This window comes from Harmonia axyridis, chromosome 2 (assembly GCF_914767665.1).
Source record: "Harmonia axyridis chromosome 2, icHarAxyr1.1, whole genome shotgun sequence".
NCBI classification, from domain to species: domain Eukaryota; kingdom Metazoa; phylum Arthropoda; class Insecta; order Coleoptera; family Coccinellidae; genus Harmonia; species Harmonia axyridis.
In genome coordinates this window covers 24092179-24111200 of record NC_059502.1, presented here as the reverse complement: position 1 = coordinate 24111200, position 19022 = coordinate 24092179, and the positions used below count along the sequence as shown (strand labels likewise).

The 19022-nt window shown below is 32.3% G+C and overlaps 2 protein-coding genes across 3 annotated transcripts in view; one reads left to right on the top strand and one right to left on the bottom strand.

Annotated features, from left to right (window-relative positions):
* Positions 1–19022, top strand: part of LOC123673508 (dendritic arbor reduction protein 1-like) — a 475514-nt gene that overhangs the window by 225527 nt on the left and 230965 nt on the right. The gene's annotated exons all lie outside the window — the stretch shown is intronic.
* Positions 15–6861, bottom strand: LOC123673507 (subtilisin-like protease 2). 2 transcript variants are annotated; one of them, XM_045608026.1, is made up of 3 exons: positions 6556–6861; positions 1321–1935; positions 15–1275 (listed from the first exon to the last, which is right to left on the bottom strand). In XM_045608026.1, the coding sequence occupies exons 2-3, from the start codon at positions 1790–1792 to the stop codon at positions 197–199; spliced, it is 1551 nt and encodes a 516-aa protein (XP_045463982.1). In that variant the 5' UTR covers positions 1793–1935; positions 6556–6861; the 3' UTR covers positions 15–196. The 2 variants fall into 2 exon arrangements, with proteins under 2 accessions (XP_045463982.1, XP_045463981.1); XM_045608025.1 differs by having other exon boundaries at positions 15–1935; positions 6556–6859.

Below are 19022 nucleotides of genomic sequence, written 5' to 3'. Positions count from 1 at the left end.
TATAAAAATATATCTGTTTCCTTTCAACGTCTAAAGTTGAGAATATCCGAATTAAAATTACATTTTATATGAGAGCAGTGCTTATACAATACAAGTATATTAAAATTGGAATTATTCCCTAATATTGTAGTATTTTATGAATCGTTGGACAGCATAAAACTGAATAAAATTATTATAAGAATATTTGCCATTCATTTCACCATTTCATTCTTTGGAAATTATCCATTTCTTTCACACATAAGGGACAACAACATGATAAAATATTATGGATTCGTAAATGGTTTTCCACATGTTTTTTGAAGAAGAATTTCTCATAACAAATAGTGCACGTTACTGGAAAGCTATAGGTCTCAATAGACGACCGAAGAAGGTCAACCTTTCGGAATTCATAGGTACTTGGATCGGAGAATTCTTCAATTTTATCATCCATACGAGAATACTGATTACTTATTTTTGGAGGCATCGGGGAGATGACGATTTCATTGTCATATCTACGTTCCTTCATCCTTGAACTTGAAACCAATTGAGAATCGATATTCACAACTTTTTCTGCAATTTTTGTTCCGAAGGAATTTTCAGCTTCTGGACTATCTCTGAGTAAATGTATATCCCTAAGATTTATTGTATATTGTTCAGTTTTTTGCTGTGAATTAAGTTCGTTTTTCCTGTTCTGAAGCTGTTCATCCAAAATTGGCAGTTTTTCCAACACTCCGAATTCATCTCTCACGGTTTCAAGATTATCCGATGAAGATTTTTCCTTGAGAGTGGTAGTAGTAGTATTATATTCACAAAGAGAAGATGACGTTTGTTTTTCATTCTCCACTTCAGAAGCTTCATGATTTGTCGCAATACTCCCTAAAGTAGTGTTGCCATTTCTTATTCTTTTATTTTCCAAAGATTTTGGTTTTTCACTTTTCTTGATAGATTCTTTCTTCTTTTTATTTTGTAAAAGTTGTTCAAAAAATGATTCAAGTTTGGAAATTTCTGCCTTCTGTTGGTTATGAGCGTTACCCGTATTATCAAAGTTAGATTTTGGAATAGTTTGCTTTCCATTTTTATCTTCATTATTATATCCCAAACCATTAGTAGAAGGTTTCTTGGTTGAAGGCAAGACAACACATTTTTCTACAATTTCCATTCCTGATTGACCTTCTTGTTCTTTTTTATCAGTTTTTGTCATATTCGTGCGTTTGTTACGGGTTTTTGTTGGGATGCATTGATTTTTTTGTGAATTTACTTTGTCCTTTTTGCTTCGAAGATTTTTATCAGAAGGTTGTCGTTCATTCAATACGTTTAGCTTTTCGAATCCTTTCTTTATATTTTTTTGTTCAGTTGAGTCAGCGGTCACCTCGGCAGTTGGTTGATCAACATTAATTGATGGGGATTGATCAATGTGTTTTGAATTGTTCACATCATGGTTTTGTTGACTGTTGCTAGAATGGAATTCCTGTCTCAGTTCTTTTTCGTCATTTTTCCGGTTTTTTACTTTCCCTAAACATTTTTTGTTTGTAGTGTTGCTCTTCTTAGAGATTCCTCTATCATCTATACTACCATTTATTCCTTTAAATTCTGGAAATTCCAGTTTTGGCGGATTAATTAGTTTTTTTTGTAGTTCTTCGGCATTGCCCAATTGCTCTTTGGTATTTTTTGAAATATCATTTATGGATTTCTCGATATTTTGCGCCAAAATTCTCTTCTTAATTCTCGATGATCTTCTGAGAGGTTCTTCATTAGCAATTTGATCATTCAATTGAGAATTGAGATTTCCTTTTTTTCCACCGACTGGTAACATTATCTTCTGTTACTTCTAAGTATATTGATCATTCGAAAGTTGTGAACCTCTTCCCAGCATGAGTAATATTTTATTTTAGGATAACCATGTTACTGTTTTCTCTACCTTCGATTTTTTTTATTTAGGAGTTCTTCAATCTGATCCTAGAAATGAAAAGGAATAATCAGTTCAGAAATGTAGCCTGATGAAGCCACAGTGTGGCGAAACAATTGTTGCTAACAATTAAATAACATAGTGGAAATTACTTCGTTTCATTTTATTTATAATGAATTTCCGCCAAGTAAGGACCGAATCCATTAAATAAAAAAAAAGAATAATTATTTCATCGTCTAAAATTTAAGGAAAAAATTAATATTTGAGTGTGATATGAGAAGAGTAATAATATAAAAGTTTGGAAAATACATTCGGAAGGATATTCAATGTTATTCCAGAGAATACTCTTGGTCCAGTGGAACAGTGCAAAGTGCAAAAATCAAAACAAAAAAAGGTATGGAATTCTGTGGAATGATGTTCAAAAAGAGAATCAGAATAGATGATTTCTAAGCAAGATACCTATTGTCGATAGATCAATTCTCTTTTAGTTATTGAAAGTTGTTAATATAATAACAAAAATTTGTAAATATAAAAGTACAACTAAATTTGTGATGATTACATGCTCTACATGCAGTGACTCAATACAAACACAGTGACGAAAATATGTTCAAATTGAAGCTAAAAATGGCGAATGGGGCGATACTTAACCATAGAAGAATACAATTGACTGAACTGAACGGATACTTCGTGAGAATTGAAATTATTGGGCTTAATAATTTTGTTTATCCCAAAAATCAGGTAAACGGAGAATGTGAACAAAAAGCCGCCATATTTAGGCTCAGAAACCGGTGGCCAATCAAAAACGAGACCACTCGTGTCGCCATTGTGTTTTATGAAGTCACTGTACCGGGTTTTTCACCATAATTTGACCCCCCCTTTAACTCTGTTACTAAAAGAGGTACAAAAAAATGTTTCCATAAAAGTTTCACGAAATCGACTAGTGTTTTCAAAAATGATTTCACAAAACAAAAAATATACAGAGTTGGCAACATATTGATTGCAACTTCATTTTTTCAAATGGAACACCCTGTATATTTTTCTATATTTGACTAGCTCTTTTTCCCCTGATTTCGAATATATAACATATGTTTGGTCTATTTCTCTTATTCTGAGTACCACAGAGTTTCAAATTTTAAGAACCACCTGGCAAACTAAGTAGGTAATCAGTTTTCAAGTGAAAGGCTGCGATAATTCAAAATGCTCTTTTTTGAGTTATCTCGTTGGCAACGATATACGTTTCATACACAGAAAGCGGAAAACTTTGAAATATTTTCACTTTATGTGAAGAACAATAAAAATAAAAAAGGTACAAGGGGAGAATATATAGAGTCGCATCCAAATCATCCAATTCCAATTTATAGTGAAAAACGTTTATCATATCTTTGCCAACGATATAACTCAAAAAAAAGCATTTTCAGTTATCGCAGCCTACCACTTGGAAACTGATTACTGAGCATGCCAGGTGGTTCTTGAAAATTTGAAACTCTGTGGAACTCAGAATAAGAGAGAGACCAAACATATGTTATATATTCGAAATCAGGGGAAAAAGAGCTAGTCAAATATAAAAAAATATAGAGGGTGTTCCATTTGAAAAAATTAAGTTGATATCAATATGTCGCCGACCCTGTATATATTTCATTTTTGGAAATCATTTTAAAAAACACTAGTCGATTTCGTGAAACCTTTGTGAAAAATATACAGGGTGTTCCATTTGAAAAAATGAAGTTGCAATCAATATGTTGCCAACTCTGTATATTTTTTGTTTTGTGAAATCATTTTTGAAAACACTAGTCGATTTCGTAGAACTTTTATGGAAAACATTTTTTCGTACATCTTTTAGTAACAAAGTTGAAGGGGGGGTTAAATTATGGTGAAAAACCCGGTACCTATCTAATTGTACCACCGAAATGAAAGCCAAATTTCGACAGGAAACTTTTGCTGTCTTCTAGTTCTCAATAGTTTGGCAGTAAATCATATCACGTATTGTTGAATAAAAAGGTCATCTCATATCACTGCAAATGAATCATAGATTCTTGTTGGCAGAATCGAAATGTAACAATTTTCATTTAGAATTGATTTCGCAACTTGTCATTATCTAATAAGAATATAATGCGTGACTTGATTCCGTTGTGAAACTGAATACCTATGTGATCGTACAGAATAAACTTGAACGAGTAATACATCATCTCGTTTGCTCGATACAATATTTCACACATGAACGGATTTGCCTCATTATCTTTCACATAATGTTGAATGGGAAAAACCATATACAGGGTGGCCACTTTTTCAATGGGATTGTATTGGTAACTTTTAAACCATAAGAGTTAGAAGGTCGGTCAAATGGAGAAAAAGTTGCATGCATAGAAGCATTATCAAGCAGTTCAAACAAATCGAGATTATCAGGGCCGGTTATTGAGATATCATAATAAAAGTAAATTCTGTCATTTTGATTTTTCTTTTTTTTCCACTTCATTTCAAATATTATCAAAAAAAGTTACAGGAATTTTTATTCGACAGTAAATTGTTCTCAATTTGTCGTAATCAGATTTCGTATCCAACGTTTCGTGCTCTCTGGGCCACCCTCAACCTCATTTTTTTCAATACGGACCTGTATATTTCATGACACTTTCCGAAATAACTTTTAACGCTGAATTCAACGATATATCATACAATGTCAGTCAAAGTTGATTTTCAGGTGATTTTGACCCTTATCCAAATTTCTCTGGGTCGGATCTGTATTACATTTAGGTTTAGTTTAATTAACAACAACTAATACATTTCGATGAGAAAATCAACTTACTCATCTTGAACTAAATGGAACATATCAGAATCAAATCAAGAAACAAGTAATAATTATTTTCATATTTCTATTCATAATAATTAAACGAATTATCATTTGATGAAAGAAAAATCGAATGATTATTCGAAAGTAAATGAAAATGAATGAAGTAAGTGTTCGAAATGTCCACCATTTTGTAAAATGCACTTAACGGTTCTGGAACCCATGCTTCTTATACACTATCTTATTTCGTCTTCTTGAATACCTTCCAATACATTCTCAATCTTCTCGCGAGAAATCACTATTGGATTTGTCATTTGTTCCGTTGAAACAAATTACAGAATCGAACTTTATTTTGATATCATTACGATAGAGTTTTGCAAGGCTTGGTATTCAAATTTAAAATTATTGTATTCGCGTCTCTTGACAATTTTATTAACAGCAGTTTTTGATAAATTGCATTCACTATACAGACCCAAAAAAAATTGGATAAGGGTCAAAATCACCTGAAAATCAACTTTGAATGACATTGTATGATATATCGTTGAATTCAGCGTTAAAAGTTATTTCAAAAAGTGTCATAAAATATACAGGTCCGTATTGAAAAAAATGAGGTTGAGGGTGGCCCAGAGAGCACGAAACGTTGGATACGATATCTGATTACGTCAAATTGAGAACAATTTACTGTCGAATAAAAAATTCCTGTAACATTTTTTGATAATATTTGAAAAAAAATGGGAAAAAAAGAAAAATCAAAATGACAGAATTTACTCTTCTTATGATATCTCAATAACCGGCCCTGATAATCTCGATTTGTTTGAACTGCTTGATAATGCTTCTATGCAACTTTTTCTCCATTTGACCGACCTTCTAACTCTTATGGTTTGAAAGTTACCAATACAATCCCATTGAAAAAGTGGCCACTCTGTATAGTCCGTCCAGGAATTATTGGCATCTCGGGCGGCTGTGGAAAATCGAAATTAAGTTGGTAATGGCTCATTCAGTAATATTTTGAATTGCAGAAAAGATAGGAAACTTGAATGAACAAATAGTATCAATATTTATCTTATAAGTTTAATCAATCATTCATGTCATGAACAGTTTCAACAAATAATGACTTTTGAAAGTAATTTACACATTGGCTGATAAATTGGTTCCGATTTTGAAAGTTACAGTACAAGTGCACTGTTAAAATTCTTCATATACTAAATGGATTCTTTGAATTTTATTTCTGTCTTATCATGATATGGCTCTTCTATTAATTGATAATTGGAAAATTATCATATTTGGGAAAAAATTATGGGAATATTTTTTCTCCAGAATGTAATTATTATTTAAAAAACAGTTTTGTTTTCTCTCTTACTTCGATACAAAAAAAATTCGAATACCACTAGTATCTTCATTTCTTTACGATCTAATTGAACATGAACAAGAAAAAACTTGAGAATTTCGAGAATTTTTGAAGAACTAGAACTTTGAGAGGGAGGCGAATTTGAAGAATAAAAGATCCCAATTAAATCAAGTAATCATCTTCAGAATTTTCAAATTATATGTATATACATATAAGAGACATAGTTTGGACTAAAGTTATAGTAAGGCACTAAGAAAAATCAATATAATCCTCTCTAATCTTCTTCGAAAATTATCAAATGGATTTCAAAACTACCCCAAAAATGTGCTCCCATAAAGAAGGATTTTTTTCTGTAAACTATTCAGTGGTTCATCATAAAGAGAAAAGTGGAAGGTAACGAGATATGTTTGTTCATATAAATGCTCTAAAATCTGTTGAAAATAAAATCTATAATTGAGTCACAAAAGATGAATAAGTGAGTCAACTATGTTCCTACATCATTTAAGGAGTAAGAGATAAGCAAAGCCTACCACTACTTACAGTGTGTCTATAAATCCTCTATTCTAGTTTTACCTTCACAGGTCACCTTTCGCATTTCCAAATAGCATATTGTAGATTCCTATCTTGTTTTCATTCAATAATTGGCCCGCGTCAGTCAATTAAGATAATGATTTTTTGGTGAACAAACAAGGTTGAGGGTGGAGCTGATAAGATCTTGATGATATTTTGGTGATGCAACGTAGAATACCGTCTTGGAGTTATTTATTGATCACATCGGGATCATAATATAGGCTTGAATGAATGGAACATGATGCAAACGCGCACTGTGTTGCAAGAGTAGAAAATGTGTTCATGCGATAAGGTAGCTGAAAAACTCAACATGACTCCAAAAATATTCATGTTCTTTCGGCAAGAAATATAGGTACCTACTATTTACGTTACAATAATTAAATATATTTGGTAAGAAAATAATAATAGTTATCGGTTTTTATTGAATGACCTTAAAAGCCATCGATTTTCAGTAGTAGGACATTACTAGGACATTGATGAGGAATATTCTGTGAAAAATTTATGACTTTATCAAAATTTAAATAAACATTATATTCGCTGCTGTTCTCTACTATAGATGATCTATTACCATTGCATTGTAGGCATCTCGAACTGATTTGACTACTATATTGTTAAACGGGTAAATCATGACATACTTTTCTGCAAGAGTTTGCACAAAACGTTGCACATTGTCTTCATCGTTGCTTCTTTATATTCAGTCTCGTCTTCCTTTCTCATTTTGACCGCCGAATCTTTTAGTATCAACGTCAATTTTTCTGAAACCCTATGTTCATTATCGTTCTCACCGAAAATCCATAAATATTCCCTTAAAATATATTTGTTACTGTATGTTGTATTTCTAGGAATTTTTCTTTGATAAGTGCATTTATACTTTGTTATACTTTGAACATAAGCATTGCAAAAACGTGACGTTTTGAAATTTATTTGGAATGAAGTTGTCGAATACGATATAAGTGACTATATCTTTGTTGAATTCTGAGTTTTTTGACAATATAAGGTTTTTTCCACGGAATAACATCTACTATTGTCTATTAATTTGTAATCTATTTTTACGCCTTCGCAAAGGAATTACGGGTAATGGAACATGGAACGTATTAACAATCGAAAATATCTCATGAACCGTCAAGAATATACTTCAAGCGCACCCTGGAATTTTCAAGTCTATAGATCCTTTCATTCGAAAGTAATCGTTTTTACGACCGTAAGGATGGCACCATAGAACACTAAGTGTGCATTTATGCAGTATTAAATAACAAATAGCAAGTAACTCCTAGCGCGAAACCGTTATCTAGGAACAGTTGATAGTCCATATCTAATACCATCTATTCAGACCAAAAGGTAGATATTACTAACAACATATGTCAATTAAATGATAATACATTATTATTATCTTATAAATATGGAAAATTGATGAATAAGGTTCACAAGAAAAAAACTATCGAATTCTATTACGGTTCATTATTTCTAATAATATATATGGAAGAAGATTTTTTCAACAACGCTAGCATTTTATGTTTCCGTTGAAAGACAATTTTCCAAAGCTGCTGACTTACAAAAACACGCAATAGATTAGGCGTCTTAGATACTGGATGGAAAATAATTTAATCAAACATTGCTTGGAAGTTTCTTAATATCAAGAAATAATTTTTTTATATTTTTGTTTTATTATGGTTTATAGTTTTTAATTTGTGTTTCCATCTCAAAATAGTTGATATATTCGATTCTTTTATACAATAAGTTTCATAAATAAGAGTTTTTTCCATGTCAAGCCAAGTCACGTAGCTTGATTATCAAGTCAAGTCTTGAATCTTGGTAAGAACACACAACTCAAAATTAAGATGTATATTGCAATAATATTCATTTAAATTTTAACAGATTATACAATAAGAAAATCGCTTTCAAGTAAGACGTTGGTTAGTTAGTTTGTTTATTTATAATTGTTTTATGACTTCATTAACACTGTCATAGAAAAGTATGGCATGCAAATTTTACTTATTGATTGTTATTCTTCAATTGTTATCTGATGCCGAATAATTTCAAACCAACATATTGACCAGCTCACAAAAAAAACGTTTACCTAGTAACACTGAAAGTGTTTGTGATAATCCCCAAAAATCTTTATGCCCCATATAATAGACAGATAAGATCTGATCGGGTAATTCAATCTTCTCGTCCACATCGAATTCATTAATTTCTAGGATCGTCTTGACCTGAAACAACGCTTTCTTGATCCCTCGTTATCACACCATTCGTATGCGTTCAAACATCAACGGAATGGTAAAAATCACGCCAGAATACGTCGATAAAATTATCTTTTTCCATCGGGAGACACGTCAAAATGGTGAAATGCTAATGGAACGGACCAAACTAATGGCCGAGACATTTGTAATATGCGCAACGAGCGATTCACGCTGTAAATTTACATCGTGTTAGATCGTTGATGGCTGTTGACTTACATTATTACTTCCATCATTTTGTAATCGATATGTGGATTGGGTTTCGGTATCGGTTTCTCAAAAGCACCGTGTCGTGTGGGTAGTTTATGTGAGCTTGCATCACGCCGAGGTGTAGAATCCATGTTTCTGTTAGGTTTACGGCAGATAAGTTACTCAGGAACGGTATTTTCGGATTTCTTCAATGTCGTCTGAAGCTTGAATACAACTCTCAAAACTCATAGTTTTTTTTTCAGCAACTATCACAAATTCTTCTGAGATAGAGCAATACAAAAAATTATCAATTTCAAACAACAAACAAACAAACTTCATCAAAATTACGTTTTTCATACACCGTTGCTCGTTCAAACCTCAAATATACGTCAAAAGATGTTTCCCTTACAAAATAATTCGCCGTGTTCCTTGAAAATTTTGCAATTACTATGGGCTTAGAAATATACGGGGTATCCCCCTGTATATATTTATTTGAGATAGATCAATACAAAAAATTATTAACCTCAAACAACAAAGCATGTGTATTGTATGTGTATTGTAATCTGAGTATTAGTATAGTAAATGTAAAATGGGCATCATACATTTCAGCGTATGATACAAGAGTACAGAAAAAAACCTCAGCAAAAACTCTTTCTCCCCGTATAGATGAAGTGTTTAATTTGTGTATACGTTTACAGAATAAGTCGACATATTTATATTGAAGGGCTTCGTCTTCATCCAAAACAAAATCTTCTCCATCCTTTGTCTTCACCTACGGTTGACGACTTTATAATTAAATCCTAAAACAAAAAAAAAGAACCCGAAAGGAGTACTAAATATTAGTTTCCATTATATTGATTTGAAGTTCTGGAAAAGAATCTGAAACTGAATGGATAGCTTGGAAACCACCATGAAATTTATAAATTGGACAAGTATTTACCAAGTGGTCCGTGGTTTTTTCTATTCCACAATCACATAGTGGGTTATCAATAGAATGTCATATGAAAAGCATACTTCACAACGACCATGACTAGTCCTAATTCAATTTAAATACACCAAATTTTCCTAGGAAGATTGAAACCTAGAACTTTCTCTGAAGGATCAAGACTTTTGTTGAAGACATCACAAGAACTCCATTCCGAACGCAACACTTCCTTGTCTCTTTCATTAGATTGAAGGAAGGTATTAATATCAAATATTAAGTTACGAGCGAAGTGTCGTAATGGGGTATTTTACTGCACTATTGTACTCCTTCACTTTTTCGTTTCAGAGAAGCCAAAGTTGCGAATATTTACTAATGTTAATACTTCCCTTCATTAAAATGATTGTGATTGCCGTGAGCATGCTATAATGTGTACCCATCATAATGATTTCTTTATTCGCTTGATCAGAAAAATATGATGAGAGAATTTTCTCTGATATTTTCACTTTTCCAAGTTTTCCTCGAATTTCTTGTATCACTCTTTGTATCCGATACGAAACTTCGTGGGCACCTTGAATTGTATAGCCTCATTTCCTGCTACTTCTATCCCAAAATAATTGATTTCTTAATTGAAATTTATGTTAACAATTTCTTTTAAAACTAAAGGAAAACGCCAAGGTGGAAAATTCATAAAGTCAATGATATTCGAGAATGGGAAGAACTACTGAATATTTTCGAATGCGTAATTATTCTTTTTGGGGGTAGGTAGATTATTGCAATTAGTGCAAAAACTGGTTATACATTTATAATTCAAAGTATCGTCCATCGCTGGTCACTACTTTCTCCCATCTTTCGTGCAGTGTACGAATCCCGCGTTGAAAAAACTGGTCATCCTTTGAAGCGATCCACGAATCAATCCAATTTTTTACTTCTTCATAAAACCTGAAGTGCTGGTCAGCCAGGCCGTCTGCCATTGATCGAAACAAGTGATAGTCCGAAGCAGTAACGTCTGGAGAATACGTCGGGTGGTGTAGGACTTTCCATTTCAGCGTTTCCAAGTACGTCTTGATCACTTTCGCAATATGGGGACATTGTCATGCTTTAAAATCACTTTCTCTATTTCAGTATCGTAATGAGTTCATTACAGTTCTGAATACAGTGCTGTAAGGAACTCATACAGCATTGTTTTCAGACATATTTTTTGTTTTGTGGTTGTCTAGACTAATTTCCGATCCTACCAAATTTCAAAACATCTCAATTGTCAATATCTATAATATAATTTGGATATAGTGAAATGATTTGCAACATGGCGTTATGTTTACAAATACCTAAGCTTATTTTATGACATGTCCGATCTATTTATTTCAACTACCACTTACTGCTACAGCCATCCATTGCAAAACAGCGGAAGGAAAGTTGTACACATAATTAAAATATTCGGTGGCCACTAAGTTCTCCGAATTGAAAACGTTAAATTTTTCCAATATTTCAACATTTTCAAATTGAAAAATGTGGGTCTTTAAATGTGACACAAGGGAAAAATCTAACGGTATTAAATCCGGAGACCTGGGTGGCCACCGGCCACATTCTAAAATTCATAGATCATCAAAGAAGGGAAATTGGTTGATTTGCAGTGTGAAACTGAAACTTCCGATGATTTTTGTATATTTATATGAATAATTTATATAATTTGAAAGGGAAAAAAGGGCGATTTCATTTCCTATAGGAAATTTTTTAGGCTTACATTTGAAAAAACACTAGTTTGTAGTATTATAGCATCAAAATTAATTTTAATAAGGAACAAATGACAAAGTGCCGGAAAAATATTTTGGTTTCATGTTCATAGCACCAGTAATAAATGAGTTATAAAAACTTGTCACTTTACGCTATTTTCCAATTTCCTTTCATAGCTTCAAAACAGTTGAATTCATGAGGTTTTAAACAAATTAATTCTCTCCAAAATCTAGCCCGAAAACAAAGCGTTTGGGTCCCAAGTTTATTGGACTTTTTTTTTTTAAATTACCCATTTTCTCTGTATTTACAATTTAGGACCACGTGAATGAGCCATTGACTTTTGAAAATATTTCAAGAGACCTTCTCTGAACTTATAAAAATGGCAACGTTTCCCGCAATATCCGCTGTAAAATATGCCGAAACAAAAAAAAAAACCTTGTGGCCAAATGGCTCTACCCAGAACAGAATGCCAAATTGACTCGGTGATGCTGCCAGTCTGAATTTTATCGTCGGCATGCATAATGGGTCAAACGGTAGCCGTGCAATTTGATCGCTCGCCAGCCAAACAACGTGCAAGAAGTGACGGTCGTAAATCTAAAACGAGGAATAAATTCGACTGCAGAATGCGCTTTATGAAAGGAGTAAACAATGTTATTATGTACCTTCCCGCATTTTATACGAGCGTTTTCAGCAACAAGACAACTATTAACTATAATTTATAAACTTGCCACAAAAGCGCATACACAGTGGTGCATACAAAGCTTTGTTAATTCCTGATTTGAATACGGGGACGCCTTCGAGCTCTTCTGCCTGTCCGTACCGTTTTGACACTAAGTGAGGCCATTATTCGTCTTCCTGGACAGTCGACCTCTATTTTAGCCTGTATTTACATGAAACAAGAATAATGTTACTGAGTTTTTTGTGGATTTGGACGAACAAAGTAGTTCTGTTTGGTTAGAATAAATGAAAGATTTTGCAAAATATGTCGAAAATTCGCGTTTATTGTGGTATTAAGAAATCTTGGGATTAATTTCATTTCTACTCGAACTCATTTCCAATTGTATCTTACCTCCCAGATGCTAGAACTGCCAGATTAAAGTCATGCAAACCTTCATGGATTAATACTTTCCTTCAATCTACTGAAAGTGACAAGGAAATTTAGCGTTCGGAATGGAATTCTTGTAATGCCTTCAACAGAAGTCTAATCGTTGATCCTTCAGAGAAAGTTCTAGGTTTCAATCTTCCTAGGAAAATTTGGTTTATATTAAATCGACTTAGGACTGGTACTGGTCGTTGCAATAGTTTGCTCTTCAAATGGCATTGTATTGAAAGCCCTCTGAGTGTGGTGTAGAAGAAACCATTGACCACTTGGTGAATACTTGTCAAATTTATAGATTTCATGATGGTTTCCAAGCTATCCCTTCAATTTCAGATTCTTTTTTAGAAAGGGTCGCTAAGTTTGAGTCGATATAATGGAAACTATGACATTTATTACTTCTTTCTGGTTCTTTTATTTTTTGTTTTTAGGCTTAATTATAATATATATATATATGTCTTTTAGTGAAGAGGAAGGATGGAGAGGATTTTGTTTGGATGAAGAGGAGGCCATTCAATATAAATATGTCAGCTTATTGACAAACCAATCACTATACCTATAAGGGAGACAGTCGACAGAGTATTTGCTGAGTTTTTATCTGTACTCTTGTATCTTACGTTGAAATGTCCCGTTTACATTTTCTCTGCTTATACTGAGATTTCATCTACACATGCTTTATGTTTGAGGTTAATAATTATTTGTATTGTTCTATCTAAAAAGAATACATACATAGTGTTTGGAAAATTTTCCTGAAACTCGTCGAATAATTTGTTTGGGAGACATCATTTGACGTATATTTGAGGCTTGAACGAGCAACCCCTTAAGAAGGAGCGTTTTAACTCCTCAAAATTGAATTGCGGAGAAGGGTTGAGTGATACTTCATTTGAAAGATCTTGGAAGCCTCTTTACAACGGTGTATGAAAAACGTAATTTTGAATATTTCGGTAATTTTAAGAATGTACAAGCACCTTTTTATCAAAATCTTTCAAACTTGAAAAAACACATTCTAAAAAATCCAATTGTTTTAACATGCTTACAATCCAAACAATTAAATTCACGTTTTCAAATCTTCTTCTTCTTCTACATATTTTAAGCCGGTGGCTTGTATATCCCAATTTTTCAAATCAAATGTTGTAATTGTTCTCCATTGACTCCCATACAATAATACAATCTTGAATGAAAACTAAAAGGATATAATTGAAAAAAAACATTCATATGACATCATTTCTGGAACAATTTGAGTTTACCCAACTCGAATTAAACAAATTTCGTTTCAGAGGTACATGAACCATTATTTAATGAATCAGCTAAATATAGGAACAGGGTCTCTAATATTCACAGTCACAACTCATTCGTATGACTCAAATCCTAAATATCAGTCCTTACTTCGATTACTTAACGAATTCACCTCGCGTAGCGCTTGATCACGTGAAAATTTTGACATGGGTTTATACAGCTTTCGGATTTGTTTACACTTCCTTTTCTCGTTAACAGTTATACTTGACGAGGATTCTTCGATATCGAAGAAATTACCAGGAACGTATTCATTGATCATACGAACTACATACTAATGATATTCATTTAAGGAAAAAACTCTTGGGATGAAGACTTCATTATTGAATCAACCATTTTCGAACGTACAATAGTGTCACTATCTTTTCAAATGACCATAAAAGTAAATAAAAATAAAAAAAATAAATAAAAAATAATAAAGATAAAAATTTAAAATTGAATTTCATATCGCGATTGTATTACCAGTATTTTGCCTAGAATAAGAACCATTTTTAGGCATTTGAGGCTCGAATTTATCTATGATAAAAGTCAGTCTTGCGGGCAAAAATAATGTTGACAGCAGCAGAATTATTAAAAATTTATGAACAATCAAAATATTACATTTACAATTGCTACAGATACAAACCGAAATAATAAAATATTCTCAAACAAAAAATGTTTCGATCAATGATGTCATTTCTAAATAGAACATGATTCGGCGAGAAGAGAAAACAAAACATTAAAAATTAAAGAAATAACAAGTAGCAGTACAAGTTACATACAAGTATTGAAATGAAAACATTTAAACAATGCTCAACAATTAGGAGCAATGAAATGTATTGAAGTGTTCAAAAAGAGATATAGTTTGCTCAGTAGTGATGAAACGAATTTTGTCAACTCTTCAAGCGGATTTTATGAACACTGAAATCCTGGTACTTTCTTGACAGAATATGAGAGGTTCTGGTTGCCTGGAGTGGTTGATGAAAACCCGATCTAGTCGTACAGGACTAATTGGAATGCGTAGTTGCAATAAATCATTTCCTTTCATTCTGGATCCACGTCGTCTGAAACAGGGTCCACGATATACGCGAATGATGGGTGATTCTTATAAGGAAGTCGCTGCAAGAAATAATTTACTTCGTTACTGACCACATTTGCGGCCTATTAGATATCTTGTTACCATATATGCTAAACTATCTATAACGCTTTTTTGTGGTATAACGATCAGAGTCATCTTTTCCAGTTGACTTGGCATATTGGTCAAATGATTGGTTTCCATCAGTTGACATCGATTCAGTGTGAATAGATGGCTGAGCGTGGTTCTAATGAAATTTTATTTGTTTCAGGTAACTATACAGCTGATGATTCAATGATGAGCTGTTCGAGTAAAGGGTGACTCGTTCAGGTAAACCACTTATAATAGAGGGTGCTGCGATTTGAGCCTCAAAGGAGAATACAACATATCAAAGTATGTACAAAATTCATACATTTATTGGGTTAACGGATAGTCCTTAGATCAGAATACCACGAATCTAACGATTATAAAAAAAAACTTGATTTCACATACTATAGTAAACACTAAACAGTTATATAGTTGTGTTCAAATTATTTAGTATGTATAGTTGGAACCTTTGAATAGTGTTCTTTATGGAGAGAAAACTAGCCATGTATCAATTCCTATATGGAATGCATATGCCTGACTCCACTTACCAATCTAGTGTTTCTTCCAAGATATTATTTCACTTGGTTTTTGGTAGGAACTTTTTATTGTGAATTTTGTTGCGATCAGATGTCAATAACTTTGCCATTATCTAGTAGTGTGGAAAGTATTTGAATTTCTGAAGAACATTCTCTGCTCCCTATCTCCCCTAACAAGGCATCATCACCTTATAAAATCATCAATGTGTCACATAATTCTTATACTTATTCGGTAATAATGCATTTCTTGTGGTTTCAATTTTGATAAGAATATTAAAATTTTCTTTTCTTTTTTTTTTCTATTTCGACGCCTTTATAATGTGTACTGTGTAGTATATCAAATTTAATGGTAATACAGAGGTAGTTTGAGGAGTTTAGTTTAACAATTAATTTGTATTTTCGCAATAAATGGCGGAATATACTCTTTATAGACAGTTCCGAAATGTTTAACTTTTTTTAAGGGTGTACACATATACCTACACTATCTTTCTCACTAGGTTCTTCAGTGCAGAATCATTTGGATTCTGCGCGGAAATCGCTTGATCATTTCTTTCAATTTCTGAAAGAATCCTTTATATGCCAGAGAAACCGAGGAAGAAACTCACTGTTTTCAAGAAAGAAAATTCTAATTTTTTTTATACCACTCTGAGAATTGGAAGATTTTTCATTGTATCTCCATTATTTCAATTATGAAATTAAGAATTTTTCATTATCAGAAAATTATCAATTTTTCTAAAACACTTCTTCAAGCCAATTGTTATTTATCGGTTTCTCATTTGGAATGATTTATTGATATTCTGAATTTTCAAAATGAAATACAGGAGAATGTATAATTTTTGTTAAACTCTAAATAGATTGTATGTATTTTTTCGACAAAATGTTAAAATTCCAAAAATTCATCATTGAAATAATTGGTTCATTATCCTTAAACGAATTATGTTTGTTTTCGAGATAATTGATAGATTTTTTAAGCTGAACGTTTTTTTTTTATGTATTTGTATTAAAATTCCATTTAACTAAATAATGTATCGGGGCTCATTTTTCTTGTAGGTTTTTTCTCCTTCGTCCGATATTTATTATTAATTCTATATAAAAATTTCTCTCATTGATTTTTTTTTGTTCTATTGCGTAGTACAAAATTTATCTATTCAATTATTACTGCCTATTTTTTTTTTGCTGGTGTAGATTAATTTCAATTTTTGAATTCATTGGGTGCACTTCCATTCGGGATTTTTATTTAAAAATTGTAATTGTGTTTAATTTATGTGTTGAAGAGCTGAGATCTCTTAATATGATATAGTTCAGGCTTAAATATAGAACATATCTTCTCAGTTCTCAAAATTTGGTGGTCCAGCATGACCGACTTATCTTATTAGTTTTCAATGTGTATTTCATTTGATGATATAGATGGTCAAAATTTAATGAGCAGATGAAGGTTAAATTGTTTTTTTTTTATATCCTCTTTACTTTGATGTGCTTCAGTTTGAATAGCTTTGCCACATTTATATTGTTATCACAATATTATATATTTTTTTTTATTTTACATATTATAAATATCAAAAAATTGACAACTTTGTATGCATTCCCTTTACAATAATATATCTTTATGATCTATTTGGTTTATTTTTGTCTTGGAATTCAATTCCAATTTTTAAAAATGACAAAATTAATAACTAACCAAAAGAAATTTCAAAATAACTGAAACTGTACCAATTGAGTAAACGATTAACGAATTGAATAACTAGATTAACATAAGGACAGAGGTACGTTTTGGAATTTTTGTCTTCAATAAATAATAGAATTATAAATACAAAAATTCCGAAACGTACGTCTGTTGATTTAGTAATTCAGTTCATGGGCGCCCGCAGGGGGGGGCCAGGGGGGGCCATGGCCCCCCCTGAGATTTTGATTCTCATTTTTCAGCACAAGACCCTCGTCACCCTCGATATTATTTTCTCAATCCAAAGGGAAAAAAGGAAAGTAATGGATTGACAACAATTTTCCGGTTTTCAATGTAATTACATACTATACATACAATAATCGGCAGAGGTATTTTTTTAATCGAAAACTTTTTAAGGCGCGTTGAGCACTTCTTGGGTGAAGAAAAATCATGGAACCGAAAGCACTCCATGCGTGTCAATTTGTTTATAAATTCATATTATATATATGCGTGTCGGCAATCGGCATTTTCTTTGAACGTCACCAGATGATCGTTTTATGGGCGGCTTCTTTTTAGGCGCTTTCTTTGATGTGGGATTCTTCATGCGGCTTCTCTCATATTTCAATAATAATTGTCCATTCTCCAATCAAGATATTTTTTTTCTCGAGAAGAAGTAGGAATGAAGGGGATAAATATAGAATTTTTTCATTTGTATTCCTATTCTAGACAAACCACGTTGAGAGTGTGTTTAGAGAGTATTTTTAATGTCTGTGACTTCATATTACGTTATTATAGATAAGTTCTATAAATAATTACAAAGCTGATTTTTCAGTTAGGCGCCTTTCGGCAGTGCCCAAAGACTGCTCCGTTCCTTTTTTTTTGTTTGATGAGAGTCATTTTCACTTATGTTTATGTTTTTATGATTGATTTACCCTTGGAAATATGGATATTCGAAAATTTTTCGAAAGGAAATCAATTTCCGATGACGATTGCAATTAGTCTCCTAAAAATATTAAGCTTTATATACAAATGGCGGCTCATTCCTCCAGTTCAAATAAAGAAGCAATACAAAAAAAGGAATATAGCGAAATTCAACATGCGGGCTTGAATTTTCCCAAATTTTGCGGTGGACTTTGGACAATCAACAGATATTGGAAATTTTATAGCTTTCTCATCTATTCAAAACAAACAAAAATATGATTTACTAAGAATGCCATATAAGCCACCAGCAACTTCTTATTTTAGACAAGTTGTTGGACCAAATGAAAGACCATTTATTTATAAATGGCTGGATCAATATGAATGGATGGTTTATTCCAGAGCCCTTAAAGGTGCACTGTGTAAATACTGTGTATTATTTCCATCATCTGTGATCCATGGTAGTACTTTAGGCACATTCATAAAAAGATCATACATAAAATACAAAGATTTACACATGCAGGCAAAAATTATGCTAGTTCCGCTTGGCATAAGGATTCAACTGTCCGTGCTAAAAATTTTATTGATGTGCTATCAAATAAAAAACCTGACATATTATCTTCAATAGATGAAGGTAAGAAAAAAAGTATTGCAGAAAATAGACAAAAAAATTTACCGATTATAAAAACAATAGTTTTTTGTGGAACTCAC